At 37.9% G+C, this 22,162-nt stretch overlaps 2 protein-coding genes across 2 annotated transcripts in view; both read right to left on the bottom strand.

Moving 5' to 3' along the window:
• The window catches only part of LOC103046181 (diacylglycerol kinase beta), a 194,126-nt gene extending 187,631 nt beyond the window's left edge, over window positions 1-6,495 (bottom strand). Inside the window, exon 1 of the mRNA XM_049484968.1 lies at window positions 6,413-6,495. The gene's annotated coding sequence lies outside the window, so the exon portion shown is untranslated. The remainder of the gene's footprint in view (window positions 1-6,412) is intronic.
• Window positions 6,496-18,076: 11,581 nt separating this feature from the next.
• Window positions 18,077-19,260, bottom strand: crygs4 (crystallin, gamma S4). The gene is made up of 3 exons (XM_007253468.4): window positions 19,171-19,260; window positions 18,839-19,081; window positions 18,077-18,412 (listed from the first exon to the last, which is right to left on the bottom strand). Exons 1-3 carry the CDS (start codon window positions 19,204-19,206, stop codon window positions 18,137-18,139), a joined length of 555 nt encoding a protein of 184 aa, XP_007253530.1. The 5' UTR covers window positions 19,207-19,260; the 3' UTR covers window positions 18,077-18,136.
• Window positions 19,261-22,162: the final 2,902 nt, after the last annotated feature.

The following is a 22,162-nucleotide window of genomic DNA, read 5'->3' as shown; positions in this document are numbered from 1 at the left end:
CTTGAAGGCATGGAAAAGTCATGAAAAAATCAAGGAGATTTATTGGTTAAAAAGTCTATGAAGCCTGAAAAGAATTCAGCTTTTAAAAACAAAATATCTTCACACCATTTATCATCAAGTATTCTAATGTTGGCACAAGTGTAAACAAAATCAAATTTAGCCATGCTTATTTTTTGACAACAAGAGAAAAGGGGGTCAAAGCAATGCACTTATTCTGACTATGGGTAGTGGAAGGTCAGAAATAGTACATGATGTTATAGTTTTAGTATCAAAGAAATTCAAGAATGCCAATATACTTAAATTGGGAAAAAGTAATTGTCTGATAGAGACTCAAAATGTGCTTTATCTCTTTACACTTTTAAAATCGCATAATTCATTCATGCCTGTGTCAAATACTGGGGATCAGTGTGTGTAGGCATGTGTGTGCTGGCATGCATAAGTTGAGAGAGAGAGAGAGAGATAAATTGGTACTTGTGCAGCCAGCTGCTGTCCTCAGCAACCTTTCTTCATACAAGAGAATGTTATTCTGCAGACTTGGCACACGTGTTGGCTTGATGAAAATGTGTTTAGAAAATGTATTACATCTATTTACTTTTCATGGGGTGACGGCAGTGTATCGGTTATTCCGCTTGTTGTGCACTCGTGCAGATATCTCAAAAAGAAACGCCATACACACTCCTCCTAACAACACAACACAACCTTCCACAGAGAAAAAAAACCTTAGGACACTTCTGAAGGCCTACAATCTGAGTTTCTTACACCGTGAATAAATCTACTGGTGAGAACTGCAGGAGACTTGCCTGTAATAATGCCTTTATCCTGAACACTTACATGTTCTTAAAACAACATCAACAGCAAACATCGGTGGGAGTGCATAACTGCAGGAAATGACTCAGAGGTTTTCATATACATTTAGCAACTTGCTTGATTCTAATACTGAAAACTTATAAAATAAATCTTATAAAATCTGTCTGACGAAAACTCTGGTCAGTGCAACATAGTAGTGCAGAGATGCCCCCTACAGCTGGGATTGAAATATTAGTTCCACTGTCAGTACTGTTTTCTGTCCAAGTCTGCATGCATGCAACCAGCTGCATGATCATTGTGAGGAAAGGGCATTTAATAAAGGTGTTATCTTCAAAATGCAATGAGGCACATAAAGTAAACTTGAGCTTTACTTCATTATGCATAAATTGAAACAAGTAAATAGCACAATTTGTTCATTATTAGAGATGGCTGGATACTTTTCAATATACAGGGTCAATTTTAGACAGCAATTAAGCTTAGTATGCATTATAATTCAATGGAAAAAATGCAGTGTAGTTCAAGACTAGACTTAATCCCTGTCTTAATACATTGCCCCAAAGAGTATATATTTTATTATCACATTACTTGCAAAACAGTTAGGTCAATAATATTACTCCTGAATTCTATTTCTAAATTCTAATTCTTAATCCTAATTATCTTTCATTATTAGTGTACAATTACTTTTTATAACGACTCTGAAAGGTTAGCACTGATAGGGCAGGAACTAGTGTCATATCCCATAACTTTTGTCAAGTCCCATTAAAACCTAGGAAGTGGCGTGTCTGTTTGATTAGACAATTTTAGCCATACGCCACCGTTTACAATCATTACAACCCAAAGTGTCATCCTCAGACTGAGGACAGAACGGTCATACTTGAGCTTCCCTTTACTATGTACCAGAGACTGTAAAAAAGATGGACGCCGTGTCGCTGGTTCCATTCATTCAATGAAAATGAAGCCAAAATCTTCCGCCATATTGGCGATCCTGATACCCGAGTCTGCGCAGTAGAGACCAGAGGAGGAAGAAAGACTGTGGAGAGACAGCCTACTCATTTAAATAAAGCCGCCCCTGAGGACTGCCTCGAGGTCACAGGCTGCAAAGCGGAGCGGAGCGAAGCTCACAGTCTGTTATTGGCCCCGCCCATAACCAGCCCTTTTACAATAACCACACCTTTTTGAATAGAGCTGAATAACATTTTTAAAAAATGTATTCTGTGGGGATATAAAAATTTGACAATATAAGCAGAGGTTACACTAGCTGTTGCATTTAAATAATGGAGGTAGAGTTACAGTATACTGGAAAAAAAAGTGATTGAAAGTTGTCTGTTTTGCCATTGAAACCTATGGCGATGGGTAGGGTTACACAGCTTTCTGAAACCGAACAGCAGGGGGCGCCCGACCTGTGGTGGCTTCACTTTTGAGAGATGATGCTCTGTCCAGCTATACACAGTCTATGCTTTGTACATGTTAAAACAGTGGTTCTCAAACTGTGGTACATGTGCAACTGTTGGTACACCAAGCATTTCAGGGTGGTACATCAGATGACCTCAGAAAATGTAATGTAATGCATGCACAAAAGTATTAAGAAACAAAATCTAAAAGACCGAGACCAGACTAAGATTTAAAAATAAAAACATTATAGTATCTTCTCTATTTATCCAAATTATGCTTAATATGTGTCTCTTCTAAAATTTAATTAGAAGTCACCACATGAAGTCAACTGAATCAAATTCTATTCACTATTTGCCCTCAAACAGCTCTTCGCTAATGTTAGCTATCTGGCAGCTAAGGTAAGCAAGCTCATCGCTAGCTTTAGTTCTCTCCCCGGTAATATTTAATGTGTTAGCTAGCTCGTCACTAAGATTAGCTAGCTCGTGGCTAGCTTTAGTTCTCTCTCTCCGGTAACATTAGCAATTTAGCTAGCTCGTCATTAAGGTTACCTTGCTTGTCACTAAGGTTAGCCAGCTCTTCACTAGCTTTAGTTCTCTCCCTGTTAACATTAATGTGTTAGCTAGCTCGTCACTAAGGTTAGCAAGCTCGTCGCTAGCCTTAGTTCTCTCTCTGGTAACATTAGTATTTTAGATGTGTTAGCTAGCTCGTCACTTAGATTAGCTAGCTCGTCGCTAGCTTTACTTCTCTCTCTCCATAACATTAGTAATTTAGCTAGCTCATCACTAAGGTTAGCTAGCTCCTCACTAAGATTAACTAGCTCCTCACTAAGATTAACTAGCTCATAGACCAAGACAACACCGATTCTAAACAAGGTCGAGTCAGAGACGAGACCGCTCGTTTTTCGAGTACTACAACACTACTCAGTAGGCAACTGCATTTACAAAGAAACAATAATCAATAATTTGTAGATTGCTAAATAGGTAAGGCACACAGTGGGTGGTACTTTAAAATTCTGGTTTGATCATGGGTGTTACATTGCTTTAAAAGTTTAAAAATCATTGTATAAGAGCTCAACTGTACTTTACAGACGTAACAGCAGAATGCACCAATTAAAAGAAACGTCTGTACACTTTTAAACACACACAGACCATGTGGACTCATGATAAAACTTGCAAAAACCAATAGGACTGAAATATTGCTACCAAATTCTAATGTAGTCCTCGTGACCTTTCATAACTGGTTCACACAGCTTTACGTCACCTTTGCTTTTTATAAAGACACCTGAACCAAAAACCACAATTGACGAAATGGTGACTGACCTCTCCAAGTGCGGCTCTACAATGCCGCTGTGGTATGTGTGCTGTACCTATATGTAATACAGTTTTATTTTTAATATGGCATGTATAGCTTAGCTCTAAAATGCATGCAGGTTTCAATAACAGTGAAAGGACATGAACTAGTGTTATGTCCAATGAACACTGCACAGGCATCTGGGACACATGTGTGGGGCCTCCTGCACAGACTAAATCACTGTTTGCATGAACAATTTTAGCCAGACATCAGCAGTCACGATCATTACTACCTAATGAGCTGTCCCCTGTGGGTGGTAATGCCCTGCCTTATATGATGTACTCAGTGTCCACATTGTCTGTATCAGGCCTGGCTTAAAATCCACCTTGTGATGCACACACTGACCAGTGTTCTTACACAAGTGTGGGCATTCCCTAAAATAGCCAATCCCTGAGGTAACACCTCATTATCAATTCTCATGCTACTATCCAATGACTTTTGGTATATCAGTCCACAGTGCGTGATTAAACATGTGTAAATTATAGAAGGCATGATTTATGCCACCTTTTACTGCTACAGAACAATACATATGTCACAATGGTAGATACCGGATACAATATATGGCATGGAAAATTCAAAAGGAGAAGTTAAAGGGCTCATGGTGTTTGATAATGATCGGACTCCATCTGTTATGACAACCTTTGGAGAAACACGGTTACAGAGTGCGTCTGTACGCATAAATGCTTAGCATCAAGCGACAATTCACTGTCAAACACAGTTCAGCTGCTATGAATGTCCTTGCGCTGCACGCGAAAAGCATAAAGCACCCCTCGTTTATTTTTATGCATGTGCTCAGCTGGAGCCTTTTCCTAAATTGTGCAGACCTATAAGCTACTATTTGATTTAGCTGTTATGATTGTACATTTTGTTTGTATGAACAAAAAGAAAAACATAATTGCCACAAAGGTATTGAGAGAGGCTGAGGCATCCTTTTGTTGTCTCTGGTTATTGTGCTGTTAAAGCCACCTCTGTGGATGGAATAAAGAAAAGGGTCTTCTTTCTGAAGGAGCGCTGCCTTTGTGTCTTTATCCCTCAGTCATTATAATGCAGCCTGCAGCTCACCGCTCTGCGCAGAGGAATGATGAAATAAGGGCTAAAAATAGCTCCCTCCCAGGATCCCCCTTTGCACAACACTGTAAACACTTCATACCAGAGCCAGCGCTGGGAAAAGTGCTGCTTCTTCTCACATTTTGCAAAGCAGCAGTGTTTGGCTCAATTGACCGTTTCTCATTTATGCATCTATGAGTTTATAGAGACAATAATGACAAAGAGTTTAACACATGGCTTGAGGCAAGACCCCATAGAGATGCACAGGAAATTAAACGTGACTGATTCGTGACTTCGTTAGTCGAGCACCACATCACAATCAAACATTTGCAAGCGTTTTGAATTGTTCATGGTGGCCTTGTTCTGATTAAAGATTAAAATGTTCTAAAATTATTTTAATTGCCATGTCATTTTACTACAACAGGGTGGACAGTATAATACTTTGCCTCAGCTAAGTATGGAAACAATATAAGACATATTAAGTAAAATTAATATAATTAAATGCTAAACATAAAGCATGTATCTTTTGTCCCCTGAAATACAACAGTATAAAGGCTGTGATGTCACTGATGCAAAATATATTTTTTTTAATGTGATGTATACCCTATTTATTAGACACGTTTAAATACCTTGATATTTTAATCTAAATAGCTAAATAAATAATTGAAAAGAAAAGGGCTATCGGCTACTGGAGCCCTGAGAGAGCACAATTGGCCTTGCTCTCTCTGGGCGGGTAAATGGCGCTCTTTCCCCTCATCACTCCAAAGGTTGATGTCAATCAGCACAAGGCATCTGTGAGCTGATGTATCGGAACCGAATCGCTGTGCTTTCCTCTGAGCGCACTGTGATGCTACTCAATGCTGCATCAGCAGAAGTTCAAAAAGAGGTGGTGGCTGACTTTAAATGTATCAGAGGAGGCATGTGCTAGTCTTTACCCTCCTTGTCTTGGGGCATCACTAGTGATAGGGGAAGTCCTAATGAGTGGGTTGGGTAATTGGCCATGTAAATTGGGGAAAAATAGGATACAAATTTGAAATAAAATTATCTGAAAAAAGAAAGGATGCTGCAGTTAAATTGGCTACACAAGTACTCTCTAGACTCTAAATAGCTAGTTAGCTAACCTATATAAATTTCTATTACACATAGCTACTTTTACAGACAGCTAACACAGCAACAAGCAACACCCCAGCTAACAAATAATGTTATAAGAACGTTTAGCAACGTTTTAAAAAAGGAGGTAAGCCTGTAAGGTTATAGAAACAATGTTTTTCAGGAACGTTCTGAAAAGGTGACATAATGTTAATGATTTGCATCATAACGTCATTAGAACGTTTCTTACTAAACGTTCCCATCTGGCCACCAACGTCAACAGACGTTAATTTCAGGTTGAATGTTGGTCAGGTCCGACCTCAGATGACAAAATCTATACGTCAGGATAACATCTAATACTGTTACATGCCTGCAGGACATACATTATTAAAAGAAGCATCCTCAAAACTTAGAACAAAAACGCTGACACAACGTGACGTCGCAGCGACGTTATCAGAACGTTTAAAAACGTTAAAAAACAAAAACGTTCCGAGAACACATCCAGGCAACTTAGATTGAACGCTCTAAGTAGGTTAGGTTAACTGTAACGTTCAGAAAACGTTCTACTAACCAGAAACAAACCATTACATTGGTGGACTCTTAGAGGAGCCGAAAGATGGTGGTCATTCTTAGCCAAAAAGCTGCTCCATTCGTGGGAAGTGTATTCTCCAGAATGGCACATTTCCATGAAGTGATGAACACAGAAAATGAAGCAGCAGCTACATACCTACAGCAGCAGCCTGCTCTGGACTCCTGACTCCATCCCGCCGGAGCACGAAGAGGAGAGGCAGCCGAACACACAGACACCCAACAGCCATGACTTGCACTACAGGAAGCTGGATGTACACGTTTTTTTTTTTTTTAACAAAATATATATATTTTTAAAATACTGACATAATGTCCACTCAAGAACGGCAGTACTGAAAAAACAACAAAGCATATAAACATTAAAGTTATAAGTTGTACACGTTAAATATAAGAACAGAAAAATAAACAAACAAACAAATAAATAAATAAACAAATACATAAAAACAAAAAACAACAAATAAAAACAACAACAAAGCATATGCACATTAAAGTTTGCACCAAACATAAGAACAGAAATAAACAAAGAAATGCTTACATAACTGAATACATAAATACAATACTGTTCCTGCAAGTGTGATTGCAGTGATGATTTGTGGCTAGTTTATTTGGTGTTGCTAAGCGGTTGCTAAGTTGTTGATAACCAGTTGCTAGGGGGTTGCTATGGTGTTGCTAAGCAGTTGCTAAATTGTTACTAAGTGGTTGCTAAGGTGTTGCTAGGGTGTCTGTGATGGTTGCTTTGGGGTTTCTAAGTGGTTGCTAGGTGGTTTCTAAGTGGTTGCTAGGTGGTTGCTAAGGTGTTGGTAAGGTATCCGGGGTGGTTGCTATGGTGTTGCTAAGTGGTTACTAAGGTGTTGCTAGGTGAGTGCCAAGGTGTTGCTATGGTATATGTGCTGGCTGCTAAGGTGTTGCTGAGTGGTTGCTAGGTGGTTGCTATGGTGTTGCTAAGCGCTTGCTAAGGTGTTGCTAAGCGGTTGCAAGGAGATTGCTAAGATGTTGCTTGGTGGTTGCTAAGGTATTGCTATGGTATCTGTGGGTTTTGCTATCCTGTTGCTAGGGGTTGCTAGGTGGTGCTGAGGTGCATACTGCAATCACACTAATTTAAACATACATTTTTAAAACACTGAATATATGTAAGTTACAGCTGTTTGTTTTCTGGTTTAATGCAAACGGGACTCATATTAACGTCCCACATCACGTGACCCCCAACAAAAACGTTTAAAATCGGTTAACGTTAAATAAAAGGCTAAAGCTAGTCTTGTGCTTTAGCTTTAGGCTTTCAGTCTGTGGTAAACACGGCTGAACACTTGACCTACTAAAGTCGTGACTGCTGTAATTCAGTGCTCGAATTCTGTTTACACGGGATTTGTAGTTTAGTTTAAGGGTTTTTTGTTAGTTTTGCGTGTGGAGAACATTTTACTGACGCTCAGTTACGCCAAAACTGTACTGAATGTGACACGTGTGCGTTATTTACGTGTTTCTGTCACTTTCAATTACGGTTTCTTCTTATTTTTTTCTTTCTTATTATTTCACCCACACCCCTCCTCTGACTGTGTGTGATTATCTCTCTCCATTAAACAGGTGTGTGTGTGTGTGTGTGTGTGTGTGTGTGTGTGTGTGTGTGTGTGTGTGTGTGTGTGTGTGTGTGCGAGCGCGTGTGTGTGTGTGTGGTTGTACTTCTGGTGCTGCTGCCGGGATGAGGAGGGCGACGAGGAGATTGGTTGCCATGGCAATACCGCCGTCCTGACGTCACGCGGCCACTCTGGTGAATCCCAGGGTTTTAATAACGTGAGAATATGATGAGTGTATGTGTGCATGCATGATCTGAATGGATGTAAAGAAAAGAGCATTAAATCATCACATCTGTCAGCACATCTCCTTTTTTAATGCAGTGGGACCTTTAAAGCCTGTCCTGTTTGGATTTTCAGTAATGGCAGGATTTCCTTTCCTCTTAATGATTTTTCTGATGATTTATTTTTAGCTCACACGTCACTAATCCTCCTGATTAAGATATATGTCCACATACTTTAAAAAATCTGACGTAAACAGTACTTTTCTGCACATTATCAGAATACTGTGCCTCATGACCATTAAAAGTACATATTTGCCACAGACCAAGACCACAGACACAACGTACACAAATATCATATTTTTACAGCGTAATCACTTTTTGTTTTTACTTCTTATTTGCTTTCATTCATGCTTCCAAAAACTGCAAGGCAGGGTGGACAGTAATAAAAATAATAAAAACTGTATAAAACTAAACATTTTTCAAATGTGCTAATTCATAGTAAATCTTGAAAAATGTATTTTTACATTGTGTTTGATAGTTTTAACACTTTGCCTGTATGTTTATCAGAGAACTTATTTCATATTATCCTGTTTTTAATTCTCACCTATTATTGAAATTTCTTTACCTGGATAAATTCAATTCAGTGCTGCCATCTTATGGTGAATAATAATTCTGGGTACATAATAATAGATCCATAGACCTTCTAAATTATTATTATTATTATTATTATTATTATTATTATTATTATTATTGTGATTAGGCTCTTATTATTTTACCAATGTTATTTTACATGCTAAGACTCCTCCTAAGGGGGTAAAGGCTATAGGAGACTGTGACTGCAGAGTGTAAAAGGGGCGTGAGAGCTCATTGGCACTACGTGTGTATTTTAAGGATTGGTAGGAAGGTCATCCGTCCCAAGCTAAGAGCCATAATTAAGGTCTCAGCATGCCCTCCTAAGCCAGGTGTATGATGGGGCATCTGTCATCACTAGATGGGAGTGTGATTTGGCACATGGCTTTGGCATTCTACTTCAATTGACCACATACTGTCATCGTAGTAAAGTCTAAAGTACTGACTGGGAGCCACAAAAAACACATCTTTTAGGTTAAAATATATGAAAATTATATACAGCCTTAAAATAAATGAAAATACCACTCCAGTTTCTGAATCAGTTTCTCTGATGTAACTATTTATAGTTATATGTTTGAGTAACACGAACAACATTTCTACCAAATTGCAAAAAAAAAAAAAAATTGCAGAAAATGAGAAATGGATGAAATAAAAAAAAAAAAACAGAGCTTTCAGACCTCAATTAATGCAAAGAAAACAAGTTCATATTCATAAAGTTTTAAGAGTTCATTAATTAATATTTGGTGGAATTTTTTTTCCACTGTTTTCATGCATATTGGCATATCTCCTCCACCAGTCTTACACACTGCTTTTGGATAACTTTATATGCCACTCCTGGTGCAGAAAATCAAGCAGTTTAGCTTGTTTTGATGGTTGTGATCATCCATCGTCCTTCTGATTACACTCCAGAGGTTTTCAATTTGGTAAAATCAAAGAAACTCGTCATTTTTAAGCGGTCTCTTGTTATTTTTCCAGAGCTGTTTTTATAACAAAAAACTGGAGGTACTGTTGTAATTAAATTGTGACTGGCAAGTCAAAACAGTCTAAATCCTCACTGTAGATTAGTGATGGGTGTAGACTCAGTGTACCCATCAACATGACTTGTCTTTGTTCACTGACCTGGGATGATGGGATGATTTTTTTTTTTTGCTGGTGATTATAAGGTTATAATAGTGCACTTCTCCCAGGCTTCAAATGGATGGCCCGAGTATCATTTTGAATTCTCTCCCTTTCTAACTTCTTGAAACGGCAATTCTTTTGGGAATCTGCCCATCAGATTGTGGTGCTAATGAGCCGCTTTAGTTCAGAACCAGTAACTCTTGGACGTTCTTCAAAAGCTCTGCTGAAGCACATCGTGCTGGATAGGCTACTATTTTTGTGTAGTCCTTCATACTCCCAAGTGGGCTAAAACTGTTGTAAAATCTTTTTTTAACCATGATTCTGATTATGTTTTACAAGGTCTTATGTGTTTCTAAAATAAGTTTTCATTCTTGAAAGATATTTTCCTGCAAATATTTGATATATATAAGAAAACATGGTGGCTTTTTTATGAATTTTATTTTAAGGGTATGCAACACCCTAAAATTGGCATTGTACTGGGTCTTGCAAAAGTATTAAAAAACTACAAATTCACACTATTTTCTTTTATCAGTATGCTCTTAAAGTAAAATGTTCAATTCAAAATTCATTATGTGTCTTTTAAACATCTAGTAATCAATTTAGCAACCTTTTACTGCAAAACAGCTTTTTAACAGCAACAACTTTTAACTGATTTGCACCTGATTTTTGTATGTTAGTTGAATGGCCCTTGTAATGGCTTATAGTGTCTCTCATAGACTCTACTCTGCAGCTCTTTCAAAGTGATTGTTGGCCTCTTTGTGGCTTCCCTTGTGAGTCCGCTTCTTACTTTGCCACTAAGTTCTGATGGACAGCAATTTCTTTACAGTTGATGCAGCAGAGCTCACTGGAATATCCATGCACGTGTATATTATTTAAAACCATTATCAGAGGAGATTGCTGGTTCGAATCCTGTTCATGTAGCTTGCCATCGGCTATCGGAGCCCTAAGAGAGCATAATTGGCCTTGCTCTCTCTGGGTGGGTAGATGGATCTAAAAATAAAATGTTAAAATAAAACAATGGTGCTAAATGTTTTATTTTTTACAGTGTTTTAATGTGTATGTCTTTAGGAAAAAGATCTCATGATGAAACCTATTTTAAGCATGTACACATTATTGTTGATGCAAGACACCAAGACTATAGATAGTACATCTGTATAGATCGATAACTGGGTAGAGAAAAAAGTTCTGTATACATAGCTGTAACATCACAGATTAGCCACAAGACTTACAGTCTTTACAGTTTTCTACAAGGTTTATTTTGCCTTTTATGGAAATGGATTTATGTACTTGTTTTCTTTCTGCTGACTGAAAGTATAAAAAAGGAACAGTGTTTGGGAGAGATAATGCCACTGGGCATGCTCAGGTGCTTTGTTTATTAACATAAAAAGAGTCCGACCATTCTGCCTAAAAGCATTTTAAAAGGTGAGCACCACACTGTGCCTCCTTCAGTGAACGGGGGTTAAACTAGGTCACTGTTAGTCCGTCCGTCCGCTGATGTGAAAATCCAGCACGGTAAGTTTCTCCTACAAGTACAGTGTTAGTGTATATTGAATAAAAATAGACAGTATCTAATTCATGCGGGGAAATACTTGTGATAAAGTGATAGGACTTGTAAGAGCATGAGCAATGGTAGTATTCAGTCAGCATATACTGTACACTGGTAGCATTTTTAGTGCTTGAGATTTTTACAGTGCATTTGGATGCTGGATGAGAACAGTAATAATATTTATCGGTTTCTTTATTCTTGCGTTCCTTCTTGTTATTTCTGACTCTGTAGGGACTGTACATTTCCATTAACAATACCTGTAAAAATGAAGTGTTTTCTTAAAGATGCCAGTGACTCACTCTCATTTCTCCCTCTTTTCTCTCTTGCCTTACAAGGAATCTTTCCTGTCTGGAATGTTTACTTTCGCATTCTTTTCATGGGATTAAAGTAATTCCTCTCAGCTGCGGAACTCTAGCAGTGACCTAGTAGCATAAAAATAACCCATGGCTTGGGAATGAAGCATTGGGCTGATTAAGGGAAAAGCAATCTGAGCAAGATGTTAGCAACTAGAGGGTCAGACAATTTGCAGAACATTACAGAATATTACATTTGTTGTTTATTGTTTTTTTCCCCCCCATAAAAAGAACAAGATCAGAAAGGACAAGATAAAATTTTAATGAAGTTTTTTATGTTGCAAAAATGAAAAGGTTTAATACTGAGGGCATTTGCTGTTCATCATTGCATTGGATACATTTTAAATTTACCATTGGTTCAATTAACATAGAAAATGAATTCTTGACCCATGTGTGCATTAAAGGGGTAGTGATACAAAAAGGGCTTTTATTCAAAAAGTAGGTAAGGTAAAAATAAAATAAGAATGTATGATGCTTAAAAACAACCCATGTTGCGCATTAGAGTGGGTGTGAATATGTTGCACATCAAAGGGTTAATCACTTCTGTATTTTCTGAAAGCTTTTCTGTTAGCAGTTGCTGCCGTTATCTTAGATGTCTCCATCTACTCAGACTGCCTTTACACTACAGCAGGGGTGTCTGCATCATGACCTTGCAGGCCCACATCTCAGCTGCCAGCTAATTAACACATGGGCCAACCTGTTAACCTATGGTCATGCCCTTAATAGTAGGCAAGTATGACTGCAAGTTCTGCCTGAGAATGAAAAAGGAACTTCCAAATTCCCAAAAACTTTGAAAAGATTAGCCAGATAGCAATCAATCACGGGATAGATGTCAAACTGTCAACTTCATTGAACAAAGTTTGCAATTTAATTGATGTGTTTTGCCCAAAAAAAAAAAAAAGTCGAATTATTCTTACACATCTGTGCTTATATTTTTATTTCAACTATCTTTGAAATGGGCATGTTAGAACTAGCATGTTTTTTGCTCACCCTCCAGAACACAAACGGAAGGTAGAGAGGACAGACGTAAATGCAGGTATATATTTTATTTAACAAAATAAGGTAAACTAAAGCATAAACAGAAAATAAACACGAGAAAAGCAAATGAAACAAATAAACAAGGCTAGGATAACTTAATAAAAAAGACAAGAAAAAAGATGAATAAAAAATACGTTTCTCAAGGGTTCCTGGGAAATTGTTCACTTTTATAGGGGGTCCCTAGGTGTGATTTTATTCCTTTCTGGAACGACCATGTATGTGTTTTTATCAGACATCCTTTGAGAAAATTACAGGCTGAATTACCTACTATTTTTCGCTGAACTCCGTGGTCCTCAGGTCATTTTATTCCTGTCCGGACGCACATCTTTGAGTTTCATCACTTTGCGTTTAATAAAATAGCTTTTTGTCCACTGCCACGCTCCTTAATTACACTTTGAACGCACATTTCCTCAGAGATCCATGTAAACACAACAGCTAGTGGAAATGGAGGAGCTACTGAACGCGATGTAATGTGACCGAGAAAGCTAAAAAAAAAAAAAAAAAAAAACCTCACTGGTCCTCCTGTGTTTTTCAATTGCAGTCTTGATGGAAGTAGAGTAGAAATGTAAAATATACAGAGAATAACACAGAGATTGAAAAAAAAAAAACCCAAACAATCAAAACAGACACAGATACATATACATGGCATAATAAGCACCCAAAATACTCCCAGAACAAAGAAACAAAGGCACTTATATACACAAGAAGGATGAGGAACACCTGGGGCAGGAAACGAAGGGGTGGAGCTACAAACAAGACACAAGGTGACAACACTAATGGCTATGACAGAGACAAAACAATTACAAAGGGCCATGTGCTTAAAGAACCCCTGGGGGAAGAACACAAAATAGGCTAAAAGGCTGAACAGGAACAGAGGAAACAGAAAAGAAAACACACAAGACATACAAAGGGTAAATGTGTGACAGTAAATCACTTTTCCACCACTGATGTAAAAAACAATAAATCAGACTTCTAGCTCCCCCTTGTGGAGTGCTGTACACATGCATTTGTGGACAAGATGAAGAGATCAAAACAGGTTTGTTGTTCAAACTGAAAACAGGTAAGTTATGTTATGTGTGATTGTTTTCAAACTCTAAAGCCAATAAATGAATTCTCAACATATGTTGTAATTTAATGATAAGTGATTTATTTTTTACTATCTTTGAGAAGAAATTACTTACAAGGAGCACTACAACATTCCTATTATAGCCAGAGGAGGGCTCTCACTTATTTTTACAGAAACTTCTTGTTTTCCAAAAAAAAAAAAAGAAACCTCTTGAACTGCCCTGTCATGCAGGAGTGGATGTCTATTGAGAGGTTTGGATAAACAAGGGCTTAACACGTGGGTTAGAAAGTGCTTGCCGTAGGCCTTTGTGCAGAAAAGGCTGTTGTTTCAGCATTCCTTTGCCTCTCTCTAGGCCACATCAGCAGTGTAGCCTTCGGGCATGTGCTAGGCCCTCTTTGGCAAAGCTCCTGAGTCATCAACATGGTCTGGTTCATTGTACTGGGAGATTTAGAGGGGCCTATTGACCGATATCCACGTGCTCACTGTGCTGCTAGTTCACTTGTCCTTCTTGTTGGTATACAGACTCTCTGTTTCTCCTGCCAAAGCTTGTGTGACTCATCGAACAGGTGTAATATACAGCTCTGAAAAAATTAAGAGACCACTTCAGTTTCTGAATCAGTTTCTCTGATTTTACTATTTATAGATATATGTTTAAGTGAAATGAACATTGTTGTTTTATTCTATAAACGACAGACAACATTTCTCCCAACTTCCAAATAAAAATATTGTCATTTAGAGCATTTATTTGCAGAAAATGAGAAATGGCTGAAATAACAAAAAAGACGTCAAATAATGCAAAGAAGACACGTTAATATTCATAATATTTTTAAGAGTTCATAAATCACAGTTTTTAATCACAGTTTTCATGCATCTTGGCATGTTCTCCTCCACCAGTCTTACACACTGCTTTTGGATAACTTTATGCCACTCCGGGTGCAAAAATTTAAGCAGTTCAGTTTGGTTTGGTGGCTTGTGATCATCCATCTTCCTCTTAATTATATTCCAAAGCTTTTTAATTTAGGATTTGGTACAATCAAAGAAACTTATAATTTTTAAGTGGTCTCTTATTTTATTTTACAGATCTGTATATTATCAGACAATTAAGTTACAGTAAAAGTAGTTTTCTCAGTAGTTCAGTATCATATTGTTAGCTGTCATGGTCATTAGCTGAGGTGGGCTGCGTATTTTAAAACCATGTTTAATAAAAAAATATACATATATATACATATACATATATAAAAAGACATACTGGCCTGTGTGATCACATTCTCCTTTTCTGTCTAAAATGAACTGTAGCATATTCAGTATGAGAGGTTAAATCAATGCAGATGCTAACTTATCTGAAAAATAAAAAAATCTAAATAAAAACAAACTTAAGGGGCCAAAATCGAAGAAAAGATCAGATTGTTTTAGTTAACATTAGCATTCGACAATACAAAAAAGATACTCTTCTATTCTATTTTATTTCTGTATTTTGTCTTTATACTTTTTCATTCGTCATATTATCCTGGTCATACATACTATTAACCACTAGGTGGAGGTATCGAACAGTTTTGAAGACAAAATTAATGAGAAGAGAAGGTGGTCCTGATAAAAAAAGAGAAAATAAGATCATTTCAGCCTCAAACAGACTCTCTTAATACAACTTACTTCACTTTACAAACAATTTGCAACAAGATTCATCTGGGCAGAGTATTTTAAATAGTGATTTAGTGTTCTTCATCAGTGAACCTCTGATTAATGCAGACTAAAATAAATATATCCTGCATTCAGTGTTCAGTAACTTCACACAGTGACGTTTTTAAATCAACCACTTTCCAGCTCTGTTTGAAGGGCAATCATGGATTCCCAGTATCGGTATCATGAAACACTGGCCATGTGAACTCATGTACTGTACTTCATGGACAAGCTATCTATATGTAGATATGTAGATATGTTGTTTTATATCAGAAAACTATAAAACTGTAAATAGTATATTTAAAAATAAATAAATAATGACCTCTCCCCCCCTTGAATGTTTGACTTAACCTCTAATAGTTTCTGTAGTAAATGGTCTGTCTCATATTCTGTCTTATTGATGTCTCAGTCAGATTATTTGCCATTTACAGGTGATAAATTATGCACTCTTTCATATAGACCATTAGTGATTTATATTTGTTTAATTAAATTATGCCTAATCAGTTAATGGCACAATTAAGTGAAAATAGTTTAATCTTGCTTGGGCTGGATGTATATATAGACAACTAGTATATATATATATATATATATATATATATATATATATATATATATATATATATATATATATATATATATACAGTGTATCACAAAAGTGAGTACACACCTGTGTGCAGCTTATATAACAGTATAATTTTTTTTCCCCCTAAAATAACTCAATAAACAGATATGTCATGTGACATCATGTAGGTCTCAGGTGTGCATAGGGAGCAGGTGTGTTCAATTTTGTAGTAAAGTTCTCACACTCTATCATACTGGTCACTGAAAGTTCCAACATAGCACCTCATGGCAAAGAACTCTCTGAGGATCTTAAAATACAAATTGTTGCGCTACATGAAGATGGCCAAGGCTACAAGAAGATTGCCAACACCCTAAAACTGAGCTGCAGCACAGTGTCCAAGATCATCCAGCGTTTTAAAAGAGCAGGGTCCAGCGTCACATCAAAATGCTGTCTTTGAAAGAAAGGCGTGCAGGAGTGCTGTCAGCATTGCTGCAGAGACTGAAGAGGTGGGGGGTTAGCATGTCAGTGCTCAGCCCATACGCTGCACACTACATCAAATTGGTCTGCATGGCTGTCACCCCAGAAGGAAACCTCTTCTAAAGTCTGTTCACAAGTAAGCCTGCAAACAAGAACATGGATTACTGGAACCATATCCTATGGTCTGATGAGACAAAAGATAAGTGTCTCATGTCTACAGTAAAGCATGGTGGTGGGAATGCCATGGTCTGGGGCTGCATGAGTGCAGCAGGTGTTGGGAAGTTACATTTCATTGAGAGACAGAAGCAGATCATGATCCTCCTCCCTTCGGAAACTGGGTCTCAGAGCAGTGTTCCAACATGATAATGACTCCAAACACACCTCTAAGACGAGTACTGCTTTATTGAAGAGGCTGAGGGTAAAGCTGATGGACTGGCCAAGTATGTCTCCAGACCTAAACCCAACAGAACATCTTTGGGGCATCCTCAAAGCTGCTGAAGGTGGAGGAGGGCAAAGCCTTAAATATCCTCCAGCTCCGTGGTGTTGTTATGGAGGAGAGGAAAAGCATTCCAGTGGCAACCTGTGAAGCTCTGGCAAACTCCATGCCCAGTAGAGTTAAGGCAGTTCTGGAAAATAATGGTGGCCACACAAAATATTGACAATAAGGGGTGTATTCACTTTTGTTGTTTGTGGTTTAGACAGTTATTTTGAATGAAGAATACATTTACACTGTTATATAAGTTGACACAGACTACTTTTCATTGTGTCAAAGTGTAATTTTTTATTGTTGTCCCATGAGAAGATATACTTTAATATCATACTGGTCACTGAAAGTTCCAACATGGCACCTCATGGCAAATAACTCTCTGAGGATCTTAAAAGATGAATTGTTGTGCTACATGAAGATGGCCAAGGCAACAAGAAGATTTCCAACACCCTGAAACTGAGCTGCAGTACAGTGGCCAAGATCATCATTTTAAAAGAGCAGGGTCCACTCAGAACGGACCCCACGTTGGTTGTCCAAAGAAGCTGAGTGCACATGCTCAGCATCACATCAAAATGCTGTCTTTGAAAAAAAGGCACAGGAGTGCTGTCAGCATTGCTGCAGAGATTGAAGAGGTGGGGGGTCAGTCTGTCAGTGCTCCGACCATATGCTGCATACTACATCAAATTGGTCTGGCAGTTCTGGAAAATAATGGTGGCCACACAAAATATTGACACTAAGGGGTGTATTCACTTTTGTTTTTTTGTGGTTTAGACAGTTATTTTGAAGGAAGAATAAATTTACACTGTTATATAAGCTGCACACAGAGTACTTTACATATCTGCACAAAAGTAAGAAGTGTACTCACTTTTGTAATACACTGTATATATACATTAGGACTAGATCAAAATATGAATTTGTAGAAATGAATGTTTAATCAAATAATTTGCTCTAATAATCTGAATAGCAAATATTTATTATCTTACAGCAATTGCAACACTTCATGACTTTTTACATTTATTGTATGTTGAACTGGTGCAAAGAAAGGCTTCTTAAAACTGCTTAGTTTGCACATTTTATTTTCTGCCCTTGTTTGGTCAGAACAGAGCTCCTCATATGGGTTCAGTACTCCCACTTAACCCGACGGATAGAACCCACGGCTGGATGCAGGGCTCCCCAATCAGTGTAGCGCCTGTACTCTCCTTTCTCCAGCAGGTACTGTCGCCCACGGTAGTTTGGATGCTCAAAGAATACCCAGGTACCCTCAGGCACCTTGCAGGAGTGGAACTCCTTGCTGTGGAGGCGTTCTTGAACAGAGGGGGCATTTTCTGTCACCTCCCATGACTGACCTTCGAAGTTGGGTCTCTGGAACAGTTTCAGTTTGTAGGGCCCATTGATCTGGGGAAGAAAGAGTGAACAATTTTCATTTTAAAGAAGATATAAGATATAAAAATATATAGATGTTTAGCAGGTCAATGTGTTATAAATGCTGGATTTCTTTCATCTAATGTAAATTTGCTAGTATTTCCCCACACCCCTGACTAAAAGAGGAGGAAAAGAGATTGGGCAGGAGTTCGGGGCAGCTTTGTTGGAAAAGCGTGAAGCTGAAGCCCCCCACACAAAGAGAAACAGGAAGAGAAAGGGAGAAAATAAATGAAGGAGGAAGATAGGGAGAAGGTGGGTGCAAGGTTGTTCGACAAGCAGGTAGAGAGGAAGTGACAGTTGATATAGGGAGGACAGAGGGAGGACTAAGGGCGTGGATCAAACTCCCAATATTAAGTTATATACATAACTCCACTCAAAGTTAAGTCAAACTGGACTCACATTTCTGATTAGACGGCAAGATCTGACACAGTCATTGAAGCCCATCCAGCGCTGGTAGTCTGGGTACTCTCCAGGTGCTAGGACATACTGATAACCCATAAAGTTTGGCCGCTCGTAAAGGACCCACCATCCTCCATCAACCCTTACAGAATTGCAACGGTTAAGAAAAGAATGCAGGTCATTAGAGTCTCCCTTGCATTCATAGGACCTTCCCTGGAAGTTCCTGTCCTCAAAAAACACAATCTGTCCAAGAAAATACAAAAACAAATAGTTAAATGTATAGTTTAAAATACAATTTTACATGTTTATCAAATAAAAAAAGATGCGCCTACCTTGTCCGTTGTCATTTTCAGGACATCAGATATCATGCACTGTGACACGCTTCAGGTCCAGCCTTGCTATTACTCTTTATATGAGTCCAGAACAAAGGATCCAGGCACATGGTGTTACAAAATGAGACAGATAATTCAATCAGCAATTCAAAATTATTTATCTAAGCTCAATGCATTGTTCTAAAGCACTGAATCACTGATCCCCAAACAATAGGACATCGAGAGAGAGACACAAACCGATGCTAAACAGATGCGTGATACTTGCCAGATCAAGGCCTGTCACAAAACTCTTTCCCCCATAGTAAGCTTTTTTGGTGTTTAACAGAGATTCATCATTCTCACATTGAAAAGAGAATATAGAATACAATTTGAAATGAAATATCAGTTTAACATAATTTACTACTGATCTATAAATAAAAAAAACATTATATATATTTTTCAGAACAATCTGGTGCATTTTTCTTTTGGCTTGTGAATGACCACAGCTGGCTCTCATTTAAAAATCCACAAACAAACTGAATCTCCAATATCATAAAAACTAACCATCTCAAAAGTGATTAGCTGGCTAATCTTTAACATTCAGCATTTTTGTCGAACTGCTGCCTAATCTGCATTATAGTGTATGGGGTCTGTTTCTGCACATATGCAATAAAATCCCCAAAAATATATGAAGTGCATCAAAGTCATTCAAAAAGATATTTCTTAAATATATGACTATTCACAAAGAGCTCCCATTTACTGTTGGTGCTATTTTGCCAAATACACAAAACCCAGCCTGCACTGAACTCAAAGAAGCATTGAGAAAACCAGTACACCAGTACTCTAAGGTATATACAGTGGTGTAAAAGAAACTGGGTTGCCCTGATTATTTTGATGATTTCCTTTATAAATCATTGGTTGTTCGGATCAGCAATTTCAGTTAAATATATTATATTACTAAATATAGCAGATGAAAACCATGATATTTGAGAAGTGAAATGAGGTTTATAGGATTTACAGAAAGACACACAATTGGACAGGTTCATATATTTGGGAATCCCAACAGAAGAATTACATCAATATTAAGTAGATTCTCTAAATCATAGGTTGGCAGTAGGCGGCCCGCAGGCCAAACGTGGCTTGCAAGCATGAAACATCTGGCCCGTGAGGTTGTTTGAACTACAATGAACGATAATAAAATAAATAAATAAAATGCTTCTCTGGTTAACTTTAGTTTACGTGCATCTCCTGTCTCTCTGTTGCACTCGGCATGACTATAGTTTCCACCCATTCTTGGGCTCCCTATCTCTTTATAAGGCATTTTTCCCCAGCTGTATCTCAATTCACTAGCTGGTACAGCGGTAGTATTATGAACCGCGACTCTGACAACTTGGGTTCAATCCTACGTGAGGAGCAATGTTTTTTTTTTCCTTCCTTTTTCTTCCTGGGTTTACCTGCTTCATTTTCAAAAAAAAAAAAATTTATGTCCTGCTACGTAATAGCTTGGAAAATATCAGGCCCGCAGCCAAAACTAATTGCCGACCCCTGCTCTAAATGCTTCCTATAGCTTCCAGTGATAATCTGTCTTTTGGTTGAAGGTACTTTGGATCATTCTTCTTTACAAATCATCTCCGGTTTAGTCAGATTTGATGGTTTCTTAGCGTTAACAGCCCACTTTAAATCACACCGCAGAATTTCAATAATATTCAGAGATGATCATTCCAGAATGTTGTACTTGTTCCTCTGCATGAATGCTTTAGTAGATTTAGGGCAGTGTTTAGTGTTTAGGGTCGTTGTCTTGTTAAAGTATCCAGCCCAGGCGCAACTTTATCTTTCTCACTGATTCTTGAACATTGTTCTCAAGAATCTGCTGATATTGACTGGAATCCATGCGACCCTCAACTTTAACAAGATTCCCAGTACCTGCACTGACCACACAGCCCCACAGCATGTAAATGTTTGACTTGGAATACTCAATTTTAGTTCACAGTCTACAGAACTTTATTCCAAAATGAAGCTGGCTTGTCCAAATGTGCTTTAGCATACCTCAAGCGACTCTGTTTGTGGCGTGTGCTCAGAAAAGACTTCTTCTTCATTGTTCTCCCATACAGCCTCTCCTTGTGTAAAGTGTGCTAAATAGTTGAACGATGCACAGTGACTCTATCTGCACTAAGAAGATGATGTAGGTCTTTAGAGCTGCTCTGTGGTTTGACTATGACTCACCATCCTTTGCCTCCCCCATTCTGTTCTCTTCTGTTCTAGTTCTCCAGCCACCATTGCTGCTGCATTTGCATCATTATCCAACATTTTCCCAAAGCTTTGCCCAAAACTGGCATTAGGCTTGGTGCCAAAAGATTCATGCTTATCTGATATAGAGATTCCTGTTTTACTGGCAAAACCTATCTACAGGGACTAGACAAGCTGTAACTGGGTGTAAATTTGCAAATCTTGCAATCTTGCAAATGTCTTTTGATTTTTGTCTCATTGTAACTACTCTAGTGCAACTGTTGCTAATTTCATTAAAACTACAAAAGTAACATGCGATAATGAATAATATAATTCATAAAGCTCAGTGCATTTATAAATGCTGGATTATACTTAACAAGTGCTGCACAAGTATCAAAATGGAAAACGTTCAGTCTCACAGATGTCTCTACATTCACTTTGCAATGATAGCAAAACGGTCCCCAGATCAATATACCAGAAGTTTAATTTAGTATACTCTGATATACTATTATTAATAAGTGTATTTTTGAGCAGTACTATTCAGCGCTGGAAAAAAGAGCTCTGGAAGAGACCAGTGACAGAACTATGGACATCATTTCACCCAAATTCCAAATAAAACTATTGTCATTTAGAACATTTATTTGCAGAAAATGAGAAATGGCTGAAATAACAAAAAAGATGCAGTGCTTTCAGACCTCAAATAATGTAAAGTTCGTATTCCACAAGCTTTAAGAGTTCAGAAATGAATATTTGGTGGAATAACCAAAAAACAGTTTTCTTGCATCTT

Source organism: Astyanax mexicanus, chromosome 11 (assembly GCF_023375975.1).
Source record: "Astyanax mexicanus isolate ESR-SI-001 chromosome 11, AstMex3_surface, whole genome shotgun sequence".
Lineage (NCBI taxonomy): Eukaryota > Metazoa > Chordata > Actinopteri > Characiformes > Acestrorhamphidae > Astyanax > Astyanax mexicanus.
Note: the sequence above shows the minus strand (reverse complement) of the source record. Positions and strands in the feature narration are given on the sequence as shown.